Source organism: Scyliorhinus torazame, chromosome 2, assembly GCF_047496885.1.
Source record: "Scyliorhinus torazame isolate Kashiwa2021f chromosome 2, sScyTor2.1, whole genome shotgun sequence".
In the NCBI taxonomy this organism is placed as follows: domain Eukaryota; kingdom Metazoa; phylum Chordata; class Chondrichthyes; order Carcharhiniformes; family Scyliorhinidae; genus Scyliorhinus; species Scyliorhinus torazame.
The window spans coordinates 274,694,086-274,714,934 of record NC_092708.1 but is presented as its reverse complement, the minus strand read 5'-3'; the positions used below and the strand labels follow the sequence as shown (position 1 = coordinate 274,714,934).

Genomic DNA, 20,849 nt, shown 5'->3' with positions numbered 1-20,849 from the left:
AACAGGAGACAGCATCTATAGGACTGAACCCCAACAGGAGACAGCGTCTAGAGGACTGAACCCAACAGGAGACAGTGTCTTTAGGACTGAAACCCAACAGGAGACAGTGTCTAGAGGACTGAAACCCAACAGGAGACAGCGTCTTTAGGACTGAAACCCAAAAGGAGACGGTGCCTATCGGACTGAAACCCAACAGGAGACAGTGTCTAGAGGACTGAACCCCAACAGCAGACAGCGTCTGTAGGACTGAAACCCAACAGGAGACAGTGTGTATAGAACTGAAACCCAACAGGAGAGAGTGTCTTGAGGACTGAAACCCAACAGGAGACTGTGTCTATAGGGCTGAAACCCAACAGGAGATAGTGGGCTGGATTCTCCGCCTCGCCATATATCTGCCCCGACCTGCCGGCGGGATTCTCCGTTATGTCGGCTGGTCATTGGAGTTTCCCATTATGGGGCAGCCCCATGCCGTCTGAAAACCCCCGGGCGCCGGCAAATGGAGAATTCCGCCGGCGGAGAGTCCCGCCCAGGGTCTATAGGACTGAAACCCAACAGGAGACGGTGTCTATAGGACTGAAACCCAACAGGAGACGGTGTCTATAGGACAGGATCCCAACAGGAGACGGTGTCTATAGGACTGAAACCCAACAGGAGACAGTGTCTAGAGGACTGAAACCCAACAGGAGACGGTGTCTATAGACTGAAACCCAACAGGAGACAGTGTCTATAGGACTGAAACCCAACAGGAGACGGTGTCTATAGGACAGAAACCCAACAGGAGACGGTGTCTATAGGACAGAAACCCAACAGGAGACGGTGTCCATAGGACTGAAACCCAACAGGAGACAGTGTCTAGAGGACTGAAACCCAACAGGAGACGGTGTCTATAGACTGAAACCCAACAGGAGACAGTGTCTATAAGACTGAAACCCAGCAGGAGATGGTGTCTATAGGACTGAAACCCAACAGGAGACGGTGTCTAGAGGACTGAAACCCAACAGGAGACGGTGTCTAGAGGACTGAAACCCAACAGGAGACGGTGTCTATAAGACTGAAGCTCTTGAGGATGTAAAACAGCATCTTGTTGGGTGATGGTTTTTATAGAAGTGAAAGGCAACACAGAGAAGGAAATAACATTTTGCTGTTTATCGCAGCAGTATTGTTCTATTTTAGCTGTTTAAAGCCTCCTACACCATATGGCTCAGTGACTTTTGTGTCTTGTTCCAGTGCTCAGTAACCTGTGGTGAGGGGATTCAGAGCAGGCCTGTGTCGTGTATGTCCCAGTCTGGTGGCAAGGTTTCAGACTTTGCCTGCTCCTCTCAGTCGAAGCCTTCAGCTACCCAGTCCTGTGCCCTTGATAGCTGCAGTGACTATTTCTCCTGGCACGTTGGAATCTGGGGTCTGGTGAGTTTGCAATTTAGCTTTCCCTTCTTGTTCCCAGGCCGGAGAATCAGTTGATTTGTAGCTTAAATAAAATTGTTCTTCCTCTTCTTTTCTTTGTATAATTGTTGTTTTTGTATCTTCGCACATACTCTTTCTCTTGGGAATAGTTTTGAAGGATTAGCAGCTGGATCTTGTTGATCCACATTATGAATGTTCCTGTCATGTCCTACTTGCCCTGCAGTGGAACTTTGACCCAGAGCTTCTGGCTCAGAGACAGGAGCAATTCTGACTGAGACACAAAACCTTTGCATAATTCCTTCAAATGGGGAAGAGGAGCAAAGATTCTAAAACATTGGAATTTGGGGCTGTGTCCACTTTGTTTGTGATGAGAGTAAGGTGGAGCTTTGCTGAAGTTTCAAAGCTGCAGAAAAGACAATGTTGCTCCCCTTGGGGCTTATCAATCAGAAAATGTGCTGTACCGGCCAGCAAAATACCCGGATTATTCCCCACTCTGCCCAGAAGGTGGAAATGCTAAAAAGCCTAATGCATGCTCGAAATGTAGATAAAGGACGCCACTTGTTTATTCTTATACAAAATGGTGAAGAGAGCTCTTCCACACGGAAAGTGGACGTGCTTCTTATCTCATGTATTGTGATCTTAGTCTAGGCAGTGCACAAGAAATGTCTGCTGTGGGGCCATGGTTTTTAGTTATGATGCTGGGTGATAATTGGACTTGATTTGAGAATATTGGTTGCTGCAGAGGTTCATGACGGAAGATTGACAGGTAGTTTCTTGCTCTCACTTTCAATAACAGGGGAGGGGGGTGGGGGCGGGTTAGTCAAAGGGTTGTGTTTAGTCTGTGTTTGATTTTGCGTCAGAAAGCTCACGGGTTTTTACTGCCCCAGTTGGTTGAGCTTTATGGGTTCTCAGCCAAGTCCCAAAGAGGAACCCTGAAAGAGAAGAAAGGAAACAAAAAAAAAGAACTTGCATCAGACAGCGCCTTTGTCAACTTCAGCATATCCCAAACTGCTTTAGTGGCAGTGAAGAGTAATCACTGTGGCAATGTTATGAAATGTGGCAGCAAAACTGCGACGCATTTATGCCATTTTTGGGGTGCTGGAGGATCCCTCATTCGCGTTGGAGGCTATTCTCCGCCCAATTGCGTTTCACGATTTCTGTGTCGGCCAGCAGTAGATCCCGCCCTAAATGTTCATGCCGGCGCAGAATTCGGGGAGTTCCACGACAGCAAAACTGGTGCCGAACCTGGATCAATTCAGCATCTGTTATGGGCCAGCACCGGTGCCATGTGGAACTCAGTCAATTCCAATGAAAAACGGTGTGGGATTCGCCGGGCCTGTGATTGACACTTGGGAGGCTGACGAGTTGCAGCCGCACATACACATTACACTCCCCACACACACTCATCCCAGTCAACATGATGGCACTGGTTGCGCTGGAGCGCACCCATACAGCTGATGGGTTGTCAGGGGCCAGAGGGCACCTAGGTGGGTGCCCTGGGGGGACACCTATACAACCTGTGTCCCAAAGTTCACAGTAGGCTATCGGCGGCGTGCGCAGCTGCATGGCTACCTTGCCAGCTGCGGCAATGGTGTTCCATGCCCATCCACCCTGACCCCACAGCCCACCTCCTGGTCACCCACCCCAAACTCTCTCCAGCCCAGGCAGAAGCCACCGGCACAACTGTTAGAAAACTATGGCGATGTTGGACACTTTCTGTACCCCCTCCTCTCTCCCTCAGCAGCCACGTTTCATGATTTTTAAAAGCACAAGTGAACCGTCGGGAACTCAGACCTTCGGAGGCGAAGCATCGGGGAGGCCGGGCCCACTAAAGATATGCAAACGGTGTTTACTGTATTGTGTTCCGGACCGCATTGACGCCGCTGTTAAGGTGAATTGCGATTTGGCATCAAATTTGACCCGATTGACCTATTCTCTGCCCAATCGTGTTTTGCGATTTCGGCATCAGCCAACAGAAATCCCGCCCTATGTTCTCCTGCCGGAGCTACATTGCACCAGTTTTACGATCCTCTTGAGGTCGTAAAGTGGAATGCAATTCAGTGTTTCACGGCATGCAAATTTATCTCTGGAGTGGAATATGAGGGATTCGCAGGGAATCCAGCGATCTGGCCGTTATCCTGAGTGGACAGCTCAACAGCGAGGTCCCGCAGCCAGCCACACCCTACCCCGCACTGCACATCAGCCCTGTCCCCCCCCTACCCTACACTGCACATCAGCCTGGTGTCCCCCCCCCCCCCCCCCCCCCACACCCACCACCCACCCCGTGCAGACTGCGCACAGACAGAGACCCAAGCCGGGAATCGAACCCGCCACCTGCAGCTTTGATCCATTCATATCCCTTCACGGTTCAGTGGCTTAAATGGTGAAACCCCAATGCTTGTAAACATTGACCACATCAAAGAGAGGTAAGTGCAGTGAAATCACATTCCTGAGTGATTAGAATGCACTTAGTGCATAGAATGTAATTGCATCTCTTTGATGCGTAAGAAAATGTGATTTTTTAAATGTGAAATGTGACTTTGATCTTGTACCTGCAGTGCTCTACGACCTGTTAAGACCGATTTGTATTTATTTTCATGCTCCCGCTGGGGCCGGCGCCAATCCCGATTTTGCCATATGCCTGATTCTCTGTCCCATTGGGGAACACAATCCGGGTGTCCCGGGATGGAGAATCCCGCCCAGGATTATGTATGAAGCAAATACATTCAGCAGAATTCTCAGTCGGTGGGATTGTCTGGTCTGCCGGCAGTACATCCACACCCACGGGTTTCCCAACGCGTGGAGCGGCCACAATGGGAAACCCCATTGGCCGGCTGCTGGAACAGAGAATCCCGCAGCCGGTGGGGGTGGGGGCGCCACGCAGGAAAACATGGCTGACGGACCGGAAAATCCTGCCACTGGTTTTTAATCTTCCAAATATTGGAGAGAACCTCCACTCATCTAGTACTACAACATAAATAAAGAAATAAAAATGAATCAACAATTGAGATAATGACCAGATCATTTCTGTGCATGTGTGTGTGTGAGAGAGGTGGGGCTGGATTCTCTGTAGTACGATGCTGAAATCAGGATCGGGCGGAGAATGGCTCCCGATGCCGGAATCAGGGCAGGCTCTGGTTTGATGCCGGTTTGCGATGCTCTGTACCCTCCAAACTGGCGTCATCGGGCCACGCGCACGTCATCTGCTGGCCCACCCGTGACGCTCCGCCCCTGATGGCCCGAGTTTCCGACGGCGCGGGCCAGGTGTGGTCCCAGGGATCCTGGGCCGGGATTCCCCCGCAATTAGCGGGACAGCCCGACGCTCCAAGAACGGCGCGAACCACACATCCGGGGGCTAGGCCGGCGGCGGAGGGTTGCCGTGGGCCGGCGCGAGTTGGCACATGCGCAGAACCGCCGGCGTGTTTCCTGCGCATGCGCAGGGGGTTTCTTCTCTGCGCCGGCCATGGTGGAGCCTTACTTGATCTTTGATGTTGCTTTAAGCCAGTCACATTGAAACATCAGAGAAGCTATCAGGAAAGATCAGGTTTATCAAGGAAATAAATCTAACCAATTCCATCAAAAGATTGGCATTCTGGAAGGCTAGAAACTTAATGGGATAAAAGATTTCTTCAGTTGGAACTGTAGCCATCTGGGATGGCCACGTCCCGATTACAAAATGGACACTTGCAAAGACTGCAGGGAAAATTGGACAATGCTAAGAAACAAGCAGGTGCAAGCTCTGTCTGTTGATTAGAACCTTAAACGCTCAGACAGGACAGAAACTACCAAACGATTTACATACTAATGAGCCATCTCCGGGGACAAAAGTGAAACATTTAGATACACAATGTTAGGACAGACTCCCCGGCGCCAGAAGAAGCTAAATCAAAGCAGACTGACAGTCACCAGGACACGCCCAGCGATCAGGGAACCACCCCTCTATTGGAGGAAGATCGATACCAATGATTGGGAAAGACCCAATTAGTCGAGGCCAAGTTCAAGGCCCGCCCAAAAGCGCGAAGCCCTTTGCAGAATAAGAGGTATCACACAAGGGAGAACGCCCTCCTTTGGCTTTGGCTCTCAGTGAAGAGAGAGACCAGCCTAGCAGCTGCATCATACCAAGTAAGTCCCAAGTCAACGCACGCTACGAGATAGACGCTCCTAGTTGCTACCCTGTAAACAGCTCAACCCAGCAGCCTCATAACCGAGCAACGGCCATTGTTCCTCTGACTGAGTGGGCGCGCGAAGCTAAGTATAGGCTTTAGTAATAGCGTAGTTTAGTTTGTAGAGTTTATGCATGAGTAGATTTGACTGTGTGTAAATAAATGAGCATTGCTTTTAAACTTACTAACTGGTGCATCGAGTCATTGATCAGTATTCGATTCTGAACCTTGTGGCGGTGTCGAAAGATACCTGGCGACTCTTGAGCAAACGTGATTAAATAGAGCCAAATTACAAGCCAACCAAAAGCTAGCAACAGAACCAGGCTTGCAATCTAGTGAAGTCTTATTGAGAAGAGGAAGAAAATGTGTTTGTTTAAATGTGAAATTTGGCTTTGATCTCTGTACCCATAGTGCTCTAAGAGCTGTGCGACAGGTCAACGGAGACGGCAGGTCATCTGCTACGACCAGGATCGCAACTACCAGGACCCACAGAAATGTGACCCAAGGATCTATCCAAGTGTATTTGAGGATTGCAACACTCAACCCTGCTACCTGCCACAAGGTGAATGAGTCAGTGTCGGCAAGGTTCCTTCATTTTATTGTATTTCCTTTTCTTCCTCTTGACCCTTCTGGCATTGTACCTTTTTTAAAAAATGTTTTTTTTTGAAGTTCTTACATTTTATACACTGTACATTCGGTAAGGATAAATGCGTCGGTTAATACACCCCCCCCCCCCCCCCCCCAATTTGTTGATTCAGGGTCTTTTCCTGGAGCACTTATTGTACAATGAGCAGTTATCTGCAATTTACTTTACACTGTGTGGTGTCTTCCCCTTTTGTCATTTGGCCTCACCCCCTTTTCCTCCTCCTCTCTCATCCTGTTTTTGGCATTGCTTTGGGGACTCCGTTTCTTGTGGCCTTGTTCTAGGTTCCTTGATCTCTGTATTTGCCATTTTCCAGCCTCCCCCTCCTTTTTCTTTGGCCTCCCTCCCCTCACCCCCTTCCCTGTCTGTTCCCGCGGACCCGTTGGTTCCCGTGCAACCCCCCCCTTCCCCCGCTCTCTTGGCTGTTGGCCTCGAACAGTCCTGCTACACGTTGGTGAATGGCCTCCACATTTTGTGGAAGCCATCCTCTGACCTTTGGATAGCAAACTTGATCTTTCCTAGATGGAGAAATTCCGAGAGGTCAGCAAGCCAGTCTGCAGCGGTGGCTGGTGCTGCCGATCGCCAGCCGAGCAGGATTCTCTCTCTTCCCCATGAATAGATTTAGCTGGTCCGATCCCCCGAAGACCCCCCACCACTTTGGACACTGCCTCGAAGAAGGTTGTGCAAAACCCAACAAGTCTGGGCCAGGGACCCAGGTTCAATTCCGGCCTCGGATGACTGTGTGGAATTTGCACTTTCTGCGATGGGTTTCCTCCGGGTGCTCCGGTTTCCTCCCACAGTCCAAAGGTTAGGTGGATTGGCCACGCTAAATTGCCCTTAATGTCCAAGAAGGCTGGGTGAGGTTACTGGGTTACGGGGATTGGGTGGGGCTTGAGTAGAGTGCTCTTTCCAAGGGCCGGTGCAGACTCACTGGGCCGAATGGCCTCCTTCTGCACTGTAAATTCTAGTATTCTGTGATTCATTGCCTGGCCCAGGGGGGTGGGTCCGATCTTGCGGGCTTAATTTGGTCAAAAGTGCCTATTTAATGACTTATGGAGGAGAGCCACCTGATGTGCAACTACTCAGCACATTCCTGTCATCGGAAGTCATCAGGTATTGTACCATTTTATTGGAATATTTTTGCCTTCATTCTTAGAGTGTGGATGTTGGCATTTATTACCCGGAGAAGCTGGGAATGGCTCTTCTTATTGGCAATGGCAAATACTCAAGGAGCCTATGGCGCTGAGGACCCGGGTTTGAATCCAGGCCCTGGGCCACTGTCCGTGTGGAGTTTGCACACTTATTTTGCCCCTTAATTGGAAAAAATTAATTGGATACTTTAAAATTTAAAACCAAAATGGGAAAGGTGGCCAATCCATGACTTACAAGGGAAATTGGAGGTAGTATTCGATCCAAGGCAGAGGCACACAAATTATCCAGAAAAAACAGTACACCTCCGGTTTGGGAGCAGTTTAGAATTCAGCAAAGAAAGACAAAGAGATTGATTAAGAAGGGGAAAATAGAATATGAGAGTAAGCTTGCGGGGAACATAAAAACAGACTGTAAAAGATTCTATAGATACATGAGAAGAAAAAGACTAGTGAAGACAAATGGTATGCTTACAGTCAGAAACAGGGGAATGTATAATAGGCAACAAAGAAATGGCTGAGCAATTAATTACATAATTTGGATCTGTCTTCTCAAATGTGGATACAGATCAGATACCAGAAATGTTGGGGAACGCAGAGTTTAGTGAGAAGGAGAGAATGAGAGAAATGGTATTGGGGAAATTGATGGGATTGAAGCCCGATAAATCCCCGGGGCGTGATAATCTACACCCCAGAGTACTTAAGGAAGTGGCTCTAGAAATGGTGGATGTATTGGTGATCATTTTCCAGGATTTTATAGACTCTGGAACAGTTCCTGCAGATTGGAGGGTAGAACATAGAACATACAGTGCAGAAGGAGGCCATTCGGCTCATCGAGTCTGCACCGACCCACTTAAGCCCTCACTTCCACCCTATCCACAGGCAGCACGGTAGCATTGTGGATAGCACAATTGCTTCACAGCTCCAGGGTCTCAGGTTCGATTCCGGCTTCCATCACCGTCTGTGCGGAGTCTGCATATCCTCCCCGTGTGTGCGTGGGTTTCCTCCGGGTGCTCCGGTTTCCTCCCACAGTCCAAAGATGTGCAGGTTAGGTGGATTGGCCATGATAAATTGCCCTTAGTATCCAAAATTGGCCTTAGTGTTGGGTGGGGTTGCTGGGTTGTGGGGATAGGGTGGACGTGTTGACCTTGGGTAGGGTGCTCTTTCCAAGAGCCGGTGCAGACTCGATGGGCCAAATGGCCTCCTTCTGCACTGTAAATTCTATGAACCCAATAACCCCTCCTAACCTTTTTGGACACTAAGGGCAATTTATCATGGCCAATCCACCTAACCTGCACATCTTTGGACTGTGGGAGGAAACCAGAGCACCCGGAGGAAACCCACGCAGACACGGGTAGAACGTGCAGACTCCACACAGACAGTGACCCAGCGGGGAATGGAACCTGGGACCCTGGTGCTGTGAAGCCACAGTGCTATCCACTTGTGCTACTGTGCTGCCCAATGTAGCTAATGTAACTCCACTATTTAAAAAGAGAGTTAGAGAGAAAACAGGGAATTATCGACCAGTCAGCCTGACATCAATAGTGGAGAAAATTCTAGAATCCATTGTCAAAGATTTTATAAGTAGAAAAATCAGGATCAGACAGGGTCAGCATGGATTTATGAAGGGGAAATCATGCTTGACAAATCTACTGGAATTCTTTGAGAATGTAACAGGTAGAGTTGATGAGGGGGAGCCAGTGGATGTGGCTTATTTGAACTTTCGTAAGGCTTTTGACAAAGTTCGATATGAGAAATTAGTGTGTAAAATTAAAGCGCATGGGATTAGGGGTAGTGTATTGAGTTGGATAGAAAACTGGTTAGCAGACAGGAAACAATGAGTAGGAATAAATGGGCCATTTTCAAATTGTCTAGCAGTGACTAGTGGTGTACTGCAGGGATCAGTGCTAAGACCCCAGCAATTCACAATATATATCAATGATTTAGATGAGGGAACTAAATATAATATTTCCAAATTTGCAGATGACACAAAGTTGGGTGGGGACTGAGCTGTGAGGAGGATGCAGAGGTGCTTCAGTGTGATTTGGACAAGTTGAGTGAGTGGGCAAATCGAAGGCAGATGCAGTGTAATGTGGATGAATGTGAGGTTATCTACTTTGGTAGCAAAAACAGGAAGGCACATTATTACCTGATTTGCTATAAATTAAGAGTGAGGAATGTGCAATGAGACCTGTGTCTGTCCTCTTACACTAGACGCTGAGGATAAGCATGCAAGTGCAGCAGGCGGTAAAGAAAGCAAATGGTATGTTGGCCTTCATTGCAAGAGGATTTGAGTACAAGAGTAGGGATGACTTGCTGTAATTATACAGGGCCTTGGTGAGACCACATTTGGAATATTGTGTGCAGTTTTGGTCTCTTTACCTGAGAAAGGATGTTCTTGCTCTAGAGGGAGTTCAGCGAAGGTTCACCAGATCAATTTATGGGATGTTGGGACTGACGTGTGAGGAGAGATTGTGTCGGTAAGGATTATATTCGCTGGAGTTCAGAAGAATGATGGAGGATATCATAGAAACCTATAAGATTCTAATAGGTCTAGACAGGGTCGATGCAGGAAGAATGTTCTTGATGGTTGCGGTGTCCAAAACCGGGGGTTATAGTCTAAGGATATGGGGTAAATCTTTTCGGACTGAGATGAGGAAAATTTTCTTCATCCAGAGAGTGGTAAGCCTATGGAATTCGCAGGAAGCAGTTGAGGCCAAAACATTGTGGGTGGGATTCTCCGTCCCACCGCACCCATTTTCTGGTGCGCCCCCACCAGCAGTGGGATTCTCCGTTCTGGCAGCCGGCCAATGCGGGTTTCCCGTTGTTGGCACCCCCACGCTGTCGGGAAATCCGCGGGCGTGAGTGGGCTGCTGGTGAAACGGTGGATCCCATAGGTGGAGAATCCAGCTGTTTGTGGCAGCTTGCTGCATATAACGTCGCTGCTGCAATCGCTACATCACAAGCCGTGACTGCACTTGGAAAGCATTTCCTTCATTGGAAAGTATTTTGAGTTGTCCTGACAGGTGCTACAGAAATTAAAATCTGTCTTTTTCAAAATACCACAGCAGTCTGGGGAGGTCTGGAGCTAAGTGAGAGCATGAGTGCAAGCCAGTGATCCAAGTGCGAGAAGGGGTCTGGGGAGGCAATTGCTATTCCGGGGAAAGTGGGGAGCCCGGTGCAGAGTGGGAATCCAGAATGGTCCAGGTGGCAAGCAGAGAATTCAGGCCATGCAGGAATCTGGAAGGGGGTTCTGGGGAGCGAGCAGGGAGCCTGGGGCTTAGCAGGTGGTATGGAGGAACCAGGAGTCCATGGAACAATTGGAAGATTCTGGGGGTGAGCGGGAAGACCATTTATCAGGTTGCTGGGACATGTGAAGCTCATATGAAGCATCATTGAAGAGCCCCATTTCTATGAATACCCCAGATGTTGTTGGATCTCCATTTACCTGTGAACACTTGGGACTCGATTCCATTACATTTAATGATTACATGAGACACAATTAATTATTCGATTACCGTGTGCACAGATATTTCCACTTCAGATATTTTCAATCAAGTTTTGTGTCATTTTTGATTGAATCCTGTCCTTTGTGTTAATTCTGTTTCCTTACTCCCGGCAGTGGTTCCAAGCTTTCCAGATCCCACGGGATTCAACCCCGATGAGGATATAATGACTATACCCTATACTGGACCCCTTCCATCCTCTGGTGAGTTATTCCTTTTTGAACTTCCTTCTGTCTCTGTTTTGTACAAGTAACATGTGTTCCTGTGAAATATCAGGCAATAATTGAGTTTCAGTGGGAACTGTATGAACCAAGAAGGTCAAACCAGTCAGTTCTGAGTTTGCTGCCTTTTGTCATGGCTATGGTAGATCTCAGCTGTCTGGAATTATAGAAAGGAGTGCATTGGAACATGAAGAGGCAATTCAGCCCATCCATCTGTTCCACCATTTAATTGGATTATGGCTGAGCCAATGGACTGTGGCCTCAACTCCATTTCTGAGCCATTGCCTCATATTCCTTAATACTTTTACCCAAGAACAAGTGATGTCAGTCTTGAAAACTCTAAATGTCCCCAGCATTCACATCACTTTGGGGAGAGAGTTCCAAATCTCCACTATCCCTTGTCTGACAAAATGCTTCCTGACATCACGGCTGTACAACTTAAAGGTTAAACTGTTTTTCGGACCAATCCCATCAGTGAAAAGAGTTTCTCTGTATTTTAACACTCTGCAAAGGGAATGCAGGCTGAGTTATCCAACCTGTCTTCATAAATGAATCTGTTACTGGTCCACTATCCACAATTCCCACTCCAGATTGTAATATGTTGACCCATATAAGCAAATACCAGGTAACGGGAGGTTAAAGCTTTGCTAGTGCTCTCTGCAGTTATGAGACAGGTTGCCAATGCTATCGGCTGGATTTTAAGGACCATAAATGGGCGTGAAAGCTGGTGGTGGACCCGTAAAATAGAGCCCATGTCCGCTGCCGTATCACCTGATCCCACTAACAGCTAGCCTTGCTGGCTAGACCAGCCTTTATTGCCCATCCCAACTTGTCCTTGCGAAGGTGGTGATGAGCTGCCTTCCGGAGTCCCTGAGATGTAGATACACCGAAAGTACTGTTAGGGAGGGAGTTTCAGGATTTTGCCCCAGCGACAGTGAAGGAATGGTGATATATTTCCAAATCAAGATGGTGAGTGACTTGGAGGGGAACTTCCAGATGGTGGGATTCCCAGGTATCTGCTGCTCCTGTTCTTCTAGATGGTAACGGTCAAGGGTTTGGAAGGTGTTGTCTAAGAAACCTTGGTGAGTTCCTGCAGTGCACCTTATAGATGGTACACACGACTGCCACTGTTCAGTGGTGATGGAGGGTTTGAATGTTTGTGGAAGGGGTCCCAATCAAGCGGACTTCTTTGTCCTGGATGGTGTCGTCCTTCTTGAGTGTTGTTGGAGTTGCATTCATCCAGGCAAATGGAGAGTATAGTCCTGACTTGTGCCTTATAGATTGTGAACAGGCTTTTGGGAGTCAGGAAGTGAGTTACTCGCTGCAGGACTCCTAGCCTCTGACTTGCTCTTATAGCCACAGTATCTATGTAGCTAGTGCAGTTCTGTTTCTGGACAATGGTAACCCCCAGAAAGTTGATTGTGGGGGATTCAGCAATGGTAATGCCATTGAATGTCAAAGGGCGATGATTAGATCCTCTCTTGTTGGAGATGGTAATTACCAGGCACTTGTGTCACAAATGTTACTTCCTACTTCTTAGCCTAAGTTTGGATATTGTCCAGGTCTTGCTGCATTTGGACATGGACTGCTTCAGTATCTGAGGAGTTGTGAATGGTGCTGAACATTGTGCAGTCATCAGAGAACATCCCCAGTTCTGACTTTATGATGGAAAGGAAGGTCATTGATGAAGCAGCTGAAGATGGTTTGGTCTAGAACAGTACGCTGAAGAGCACCTGCATTAATGTCCTGGAATTGAGGGAACTGACTTCCAGCAGCCACATCGATCTCCCTTTGTGCTCAGTATGACTGCAACCAGCAGTGGGAAAGGTGCTGGGAGGGTTGCCCATCCCAGGCCCATTTGAGGCCCCTGAATAGCAATTAATGCTCACTTAAGGTACCCCATTTGCCACTGCACAGTTTTAACAGACAGCAGGACAGGCCATTGCCCAATGTGTGTCAAATTTGACTCTCTGGGCTGTTGACCAGTGAAAGCAGATTTTGCATCCTTTCCAGATCCCCGATGCTAATCAGAGACTCCCCATACACTGTGTATGTACCCTCTCCACATCCACCCTCTTCCCTCTGCTCTGACCAACACCTCCCCCACCTCCCTCACTGCCAGCCCGAGCTCTCAGTCTCACCTGGAAGTCTGGGTCCATTGCTGAACACCTCTTCATTGCCCGCGCTGCAGTACCAACAGTGACCACGATTCCCAGGTGTGCTGCTGGCAGTCACAGAGCTCCGATTGGCCGACAGCTGTAATAGGAGGGTCTTCCTCTTGGAGAGGGACAGAAATCCTGCCTCATAATAATGAAAGGCCTGTCAGCCAAAAAATTAAAGTGGGGCAAGCCGGTCACCAGAGGCTGACCTGATGCTGGGCTGTGGACAGCTTGCCTTCCGCGTATAACCCTGCCCAATCTGCTAAAGATCTGTATAAGTCATTGCCCCTTGACAGAAGGAGTCCCAACATGGAGAATACCATCAGGAGAGGTAAATTCACTTCATTTAAGTGAATTAAGGAAAATATTGAGAGAAAAAGATGGATAATCCAACCTGCTTCTCTACTTGGATTATGATGTTGTCGATTCAAACTCTATCCCAGATCTTCAGATAATTCTGTGCAATCTCACCGATGCTGCCACTAAATGTGACATTGAAGTGGGATGTTGTTTAAAAACACATCCGATACTGAAACAGACCATGTGTGTTACTATGGTCAGTAATGGTTGAGATCCAATAGCTACATTCATTTGCAGAAAGGCTTGGGAGGGATCAATTTAGCTAAATGTTTGGCCGGCTGAGAGTCCTGCAAAAAGACCTTTGATAAGTGGTAGAGGGTATTGATCAGCACATAATTAATGTCTTTAAGACAGAGATAGATAGGTTTTTGATTAATAAAGGGATCAGATAGATACTTTCTTGATTAATAAGGGGATCAGATAGATAGGTTCTTGATTAATAAGGGGATCAGATAGATAGGTTCTTGATTAATAAGGGGATCAGATAGATAGGTTCTTGATCAATAAGGGAATCAGGGACTATGGGGAGAAGGCACGAGAATGGGGATGAGAAAATATGAGCCATGATTGAATGGCGGAGCAGACTCGATGGGCCGAGTGGCCTAATTCTGCTCCTATGTCTTATGGTCTTATGGCTGATAGCTGTTTTGAAATCCCCCATTTTCGTACTGGACCATCCCGCTTTAAAACAGGGATTATTGGGGTTCCAATCCCTGGTGTTGACCAGCTCAAAGACTTCTGTCTTCAGTAACCTCCCGAGTTCTTCTTCCACTTGAGGTCAAATAGCACAGGGTATGGTACATGCTTTCAAACACTTGGGCACGCTAACTGCCTTTATTTTGACTTTCACTTCTACCCAGTCATAGATCCAAGTGAGTCCGCAAATATATTTGCATATTTTCTCAGAAATGGTTGAAAATCGTTCCTAGAATCAGCAAGTTGCTCCATGACGACCCAATTTAGCTTAGTCTTCTTTAACCAAGACCTCCCAAACAATGCTGTCGAGAAGACCCGGTACTGTGCAATCTGATTGACCATATCAGATATGTGTGGGAGGGGGTACGCGTCGAGCTGCGAGTACCGATTGATGGTCTGACTGTAGTCCACGACCATCCTGCTTTTCTCCCCCGTTTTCACCACTACCACTTGGGCTCTCCAGGGGCAGTTGCTGGCCTCGCTGATACCTTCTTGTAGCAGCCGCTGGACCTCAGACCTGATGAAGGTCCTGTCCTGGGCACTGTACCGTCTGCTCCTGGTGGCGACGGGTTTTCAATCCGGGGTGAGGTTTGCAAACAGAGAAGGTGGGTCGACCTTAAGGGTCATGAGGCCGCATACAGTATGGGGTGGTAGGGGCCCGCCAAATTTCAGGGTTAGGCTCTGGAGGTTGCACTGGAAGTCCAGGCCGAGTAGCAAGGCAGCGCAGAGGTTAGGGAGGACGTAGAGCTGGAAGCCTTTGAACTCTACACCCTGGATGGCGATGCAGTACCCCCAGATCGCCACTGAGTGGGATCCGGAGGCCAGGGAGATTCTTTGGTTAATGGGGTGTACCGCGAGGGAGCAGCGCCTTACCGTATCGGGGTGGATGAAGCTCTCAGTGCTGCCGGAGTCCAGAAGGCAGGATATCTCATGCCCGTCGACCTTCACCTGTGTCGACGCGGTCGCGAGGTTGTGCGGTCGGGACTGGTCGATCGTGACGGAGGCGAGACGCAGCTGGTTGTCGGTGGTTGCAGGCGATGTGCGGCCCGATGAGGTACCCGACGGGCAGGGGTCCTAAGGCGGGGAAGATGGCGGCGCCCATGGGCCGCACGTGTCCTGAGGCAGACAAGATGGCGGCGCCCTCGGGCCGCACGTGTCTGGGGCAGGCAAGGTGGCTCCGCCCATTGGTTGTGAGGCAAGCAAGATGGCGGCGCCCACGGGCCGCACGTGTTATGAGGAGAGCAAGATGGCGGCGCCCATGGGCCGCACGTGGTCTGAGGCGAGGAAGATGGTGGCTCCCACTGGCCGCACGCGGGGGGTGCAGGGACAATAGCGGCGATCGAGCGGGCCTGGCACAATGCAGCGAAATGTCCTTTCTTGCCGCAGGCCTTGCAGAGTCTGTGCCGGGCAGCGCTGCCGGGGGTGTTTTGTAAGTCCGCAGAAGTAGCACTTGGGTCCCCTGGGGTTGGTTGGCTGCCGCGCAGCGCAGGCAAGGGGTTGGCTGGGGGCGGTCGCTGATGGGGTTCACGATGGGGTGGCCACTGGCGGGGTCCACAATGCCATTGTGGGGGCATACGCCTGTACGTTGCATGCGGCGACTGTGAGCGAGAGCACTAGTTTCTTGGTCACCGCGAGGTCAAGCGTAGCCCCTTCTAAGAGGCGCTGGTGGATGTAGGCCGACCCTATGCCCGTAATGAACGCGTCTCTCATTAGCAGGTTAGAATGTTCAGCGGCCGAAACGGCCTGGCAATCACAGTCTCTCACCAGGACGAGCAGGGCACGCCAGAAATCTTCCACAGACTCACTGGGGAGTTGGTGCCGTGTGGACAGGAGGTGCCTGGCGTAGATCTTGTTGGTCTGCTGAGCGTAGTTCTCCTTCAGTTGTGCCATGGCCTCTGCATAGGTAGGCGCGTCCTGGATGAGGGGAAAGACATCGGAGCTCAGCCGCGTGTACAGAATCTGGAGCTTCTGTGCTTCTGGGATTGGGTCTGTCGCAGATCCAATGTATGCTTCAAAGCAAGCTAGCCAATGTGCGAAGGCCTTTTTGGCGTTGTCTGTTTGAGGATGCAGCTGCAGGCGATCCGGCTTGATGCGGAGATCCATCTTTGTAAAATCTCTGTGTAATAAATTGATGCACTATCAATTACGGTGAGACGAGAGTAGAGAGTAATAGAGGCTTTATTACACAGAGCTGTGTGGCCTCCTACAGCAGCTGCCGAAATGGCTGCAGTTCGGAGAGCACACACATTTATACTCCGCCTACTGGGCAGAGCCAGCAGGCAGAGATCTACCCCCGTACCTGTAGTGCAGGGGCTACAGGGGCTACAGGGGCCTGACCGTAATACCCTCGTCTGCAGTGCAGTATATACAATATAATACAACAGTGGTGACTACCACATCCCCCCCACACAGAAAAGACCCATTAACCTGATTGCATTCCTTAGTGAGTAAACAGCTACTCTCTAAAGGACATTTACATACCCTTAACCAGTCCAGAGCCAGTCCCCCAGAACAGCTCGCCCATACTGACTGCAGGGCCCCCCCTTGCAGCCCCCCCCCCACCCCCTCCACCACCATGCAAACTCCCGAAACAATGCGCCCTCCAACCGTCCCTCCAGTCCATATTCTCTGCCAAGACTAAGTACCTTCTTGAATGGAGCAGTACAGTACAGATTAAATTAACAAACCGCCGCCACATTACATCTCTGGACGCCAAAACTTCTTTAGTTCAAGTCCAGTTTCTTCTCTTTAATAAAAGTCCAAACCTGATCTGGCGACTCAAAGTAGTAGTGATACTCTTCGAACGTTACCCAAAGCTTCGCAGAATACAGCATTCCAAACCTCACCTCCTTTTTAAAGAGGGCTGCCTTCACCTCGATGAACCCCGCACGCCTCTTGGCCAGTCCGCTCCCAGGTCCTGGTATATGCGCACCTAACAGTTCTCCCACCTGCTGCTCCGCTCCGTCTTGTCCACCGCAGCACACATTCCTTGTCTGAAAGCCGGTGGAAGCGAAGCACCAGGGCCCTCGGTCGGTTGCCCACCTTGGGCTTCCTTGTGTCCCATCCAGCTCCAGGGGTCGAGGCAAGGCCCCCGGCTCCATCAACGCCTCCAGCACACTCAACACATATGCTCCTGCGTCCGATCCCTCACTGCCTTCGGGAAGGCCAACGATCCTTAGGTTCTGTCTTCTGGCACTGTTTCCTAGCTCCTCAACTTCTCCTGCATCCTCTTTTGGCGGGCGTTCAGTTCCTCCACCTCGTGCTCCAGCACCGTTATCGTGTCTTCCTGGCTGGAAAGCTTCGATTCAACCTCCTTGATTTCCTTCTCCTGGACCGCCTGTGCCTCAACCATTCAGTCCATCACCGCTCTCATCGGGTCCAGCGTGTCTCTTTTCAATTCGGCGAAGCAGTTCTTAAAAAACTCCATCTGCTGCTCCCTTGGCCAGTGAGCCTCCGCTCTCTGGTCCCTGCCGTTCGCCATGCTTGGCCGCCCCGTCTGCTGTCGTCGCTGCTCCCACTTCGATCCTAGCCGCTTCACTCGACCACTTCTGGTCCAGCCGTCCATACTCCGGGGGGGAAACCTCTTCCCTGTTGTTTCCTCCACCGATTCAGGTCGCAAAGTCCCGAAAAATCCGGTCGAAAAAGGTCCGTTAGGCCATCACCGGCGGGAGCGATCGGACCTGCGACCTACTTCATCCTGGCCGCCACCGGAAGTCCGTGGTTAGCACTGTTGCTTCACAGCGCGAGGGCCCCAGGTTCGATTCCCGGCTTGGGTCACTGTCTGTGTGGAGTTTGCACGTTCTCCCCGTGTCTGCGTGGGTTTCCTCCGGGTGCTCCGGTTTCCTCCCACAGTCCTGAATGACGTGTTTGTTCAGTGAATTGGACATTCTAAATTCTACCTCTGTGAACCCAAACAGGCGCCGGAATGTGGCGACTAGGGGCTTTTCACAGTAACTTCATTGCAGTGCTAATGTAAGCCTATTGGTGACAATAAAGATTATTCAAATACAATTCTTCAGTATTTGTGAAATGCTTTGGAATGTCCACTGGTTGGGAATATAAATCTTTCTTTCTAAATTTGATTAGTCGCCTTTGCATCATCAAAGAGAACGGAGTTTTAATTCCAGTGTGCTGCTACTTTGCAACTGGTTAATTATTTTCTCTCCAAATTTCAGAACGATATTCTCCAAACTATCTGCCGGAACTCACTGAGACGAACGTTCTTCCTGTTCCCTCAGAACAAAATGAGTGGAACCTCTCGAGATTTTACCACTCCAGCTCGGAATTGGATTCTCCTGCTACTGGGTCACTTCCTGACACATCAAGGTCTGAGCAGTCACGGCTGCAACTGATTGGTCCAGACACTCGAGACTGTAACACGGAACCTTACGGTTGCTGTCCAGATGGTTATGCCCCAGCAAGTGGACCAGGAGGGGAGGGCTGCCCTTCAATCTCATGCTACAAAAGCAGGTAAGGAGAAGAGCGGCTCCCTTTAATAGCCATTGTCCCAACTCTCTGTGCAATCTCATAAGTCAGGAAGTTGTTAGTTCTAGATCAACTCCAGGGACTTGAGCACATAATCTCGACTGAGACTCCAGTGAGTACTGAGTGGGTGCTGCACTGATAGAGGTGCTGGTTTTCAGGTGAGATGTCAAACAGACACTCTCAAATGAATGACAAAGATCCCAGGACACTATATGAAGAAGAATAGGGGGCGGGATTATCCAATAATGGGGCTATGTCCCCATGCCCACGGAAAAACGTGCACGAATCACTCCGGACTTTCCTGAAGAAAGTCCGGAGCGATTCACTTACTTGGGGGGGCTAGCAGTGCCCCGGAGTGCTCCTCGCAGCTCTGGCTGCCGCTACGGGGCCCTGCACTTCTGGTCGGGGGTCCGCCTTTGGCGGATTCCCCGCGTGACATGGCCGACCCACACCGTGGACCGGCACCAAGAAGATAGCCCCCCCCCCCCCCCCCCAGATGACATGCACCCGTGGATCGGTGGCCCCCGATCGATAGCCGGGCCCACGGTGAATGATCTCCCTGCCCCCCACCAGGGCAGCAACGGACTGAGTCTGCAACCACCACGCCGAGTGCCCGCCGGGTGGAACCATGAGAGATCCATGCCGGCGGGAACTCGGCCAGCTGCATTTTCAGAATCGCCGCGGGGGCCTCTTTCAATGGCCCCCGACTGGCGCCGCAACGACCGTGCGCGCCCGATTGGCGGTGATTCTCTGGGGACCGGAGAATCGCGGGAGCGGCGTCGGATCCGATCTCGGGTTTGACGCTCGTTCTCCGCTCCCGCGCCGAGTGCGATTTCGGCGTGGAGGCTCGGAGAATCCTGCCCAGGGTGTTCTCCCAATGTCCTGATCAATATTTATCCATGACCTAACATCCCTTTCGAAAAATATTGGGCGGGATTCTCCAGTTCCCCAGCCGCCTGTTTCTCGCGCGCGCATTCGCAGGTGGCGGGATTCTATCTTCCCGCCGCTAGTCAATGGGATTTCTCATTGTAACCACCCCACTCCCCTGGGAAATACATAGGGTGCGCTGCCGATGGCAAAAGTGAATCGCAATGACCGGAGATTCAGGCCAGGATCTCATTGCTGTTTGTGGGTGTTTGCTGTGTGTAAACGTTGCTGTGTTCCTACATTATGACAGTGAATGTACATCAAAAGCACATTATTAGCTGTAAAGTGCTTTGGTCATGACATCATGAAGGTTGCTATGTAAATGCAAGGCTTTCTTATTTTTGCAACTTGCCGAACTTTCCACTCTGTCGCCTGTGTAAATGGTAACCAGTAACTATTGTAACCAGTAACCACTGTAAATGGTAACCAGTAACCAGTGTAAATGGTAACCAATAACCAGTGTAAATAATGACCAGTGTGAATGAGATCCTTACTGTCCATAAGACATAAAAACAGAATTAGGCCATTCGGCCCATCGAGTCTGCTCCGCCATTCAATCATGGCTGATATTTTTCTCACCCCATTCTCCTGCCCTCTCCCCATAACCCCTGATCCCCATCTTAATCAATAATCTATCTATCTCTGTCTTAAAGACACTCAGTGATTTGGCCTCCACAATCTTCTGCAGAAAAGCATTCCACAGATTCACCACCCTCTGGCTGAAGAAATTCCTCCTCATTTCTGTTTTAAAGGATCATCCCTTTAGTCTGAGGCCGTGCGCTTGGGTTCTAGTTTTTCCTACAAGTGTCATAAACAGAAAAATTATTGTAGAATTTGGACTGGTCCTTCACTGAGTGAAAATGTTGGGCAAATCGCTCAAGACAACAAGGTGTATACATGGGTCAACGAAGCCAAGAGTTGTCAACTCTGATTGGACACATTCCTGGAGATGTCACCACATGTCTCCAATTGCCCCATCTCCATCTCTCTCCATTGGTCAGCCAATATGTCCATTAATCAGAAAGTAAATCGACTCTTCATTATATAATCAGACAGTCAAACATATTTTCCTTCGCTGATTTATTTTTATAGCTAGTTATTATTTTTGCCATATTACCTGCAGGTGTGTCCTGGAGGTAA

At 49.7% G+C, this 20,849-nt stretch overlaps 1 protein-coding gene across 6 annotated transcripts in view; it reads left to right on the top strand.

Moving 5' to 3' along the window:
* Positions 1–20,849, top strand: part of paplna (papilin a, proteoglycan-like sulfated glycoprotein) — a 471,035-nt gene that overhangs the window by 358,302 nt on the left and 91,884 nt on the right. For 5 of the 6 annotated variants that reach the window (XM_072487762.1, XM_072487751.1, XM_072487754.1 and 2 more), the window contains 4 exons: positions 1,228–1,404; positions 5,976–6,126; positions 10,978–11,064; positions 18,473–18,767. In XM_072487762.1, the coding sequence (XP_072343863.1) occupies positions 1,228–1,404; positions 5,976–6,126; positions 10,978–11,064; positions 18,473–18,767 (710 nt within the window). The remainder of the gene's footprint in view (positions 1–1,227; positions 1,405–5,975; positions 6,127–10,977; positions 11,065–18,472; positions 18,768–20,849) is intronic. The other variant, XM_072487759.1, reaches the window with a different exon arrangement.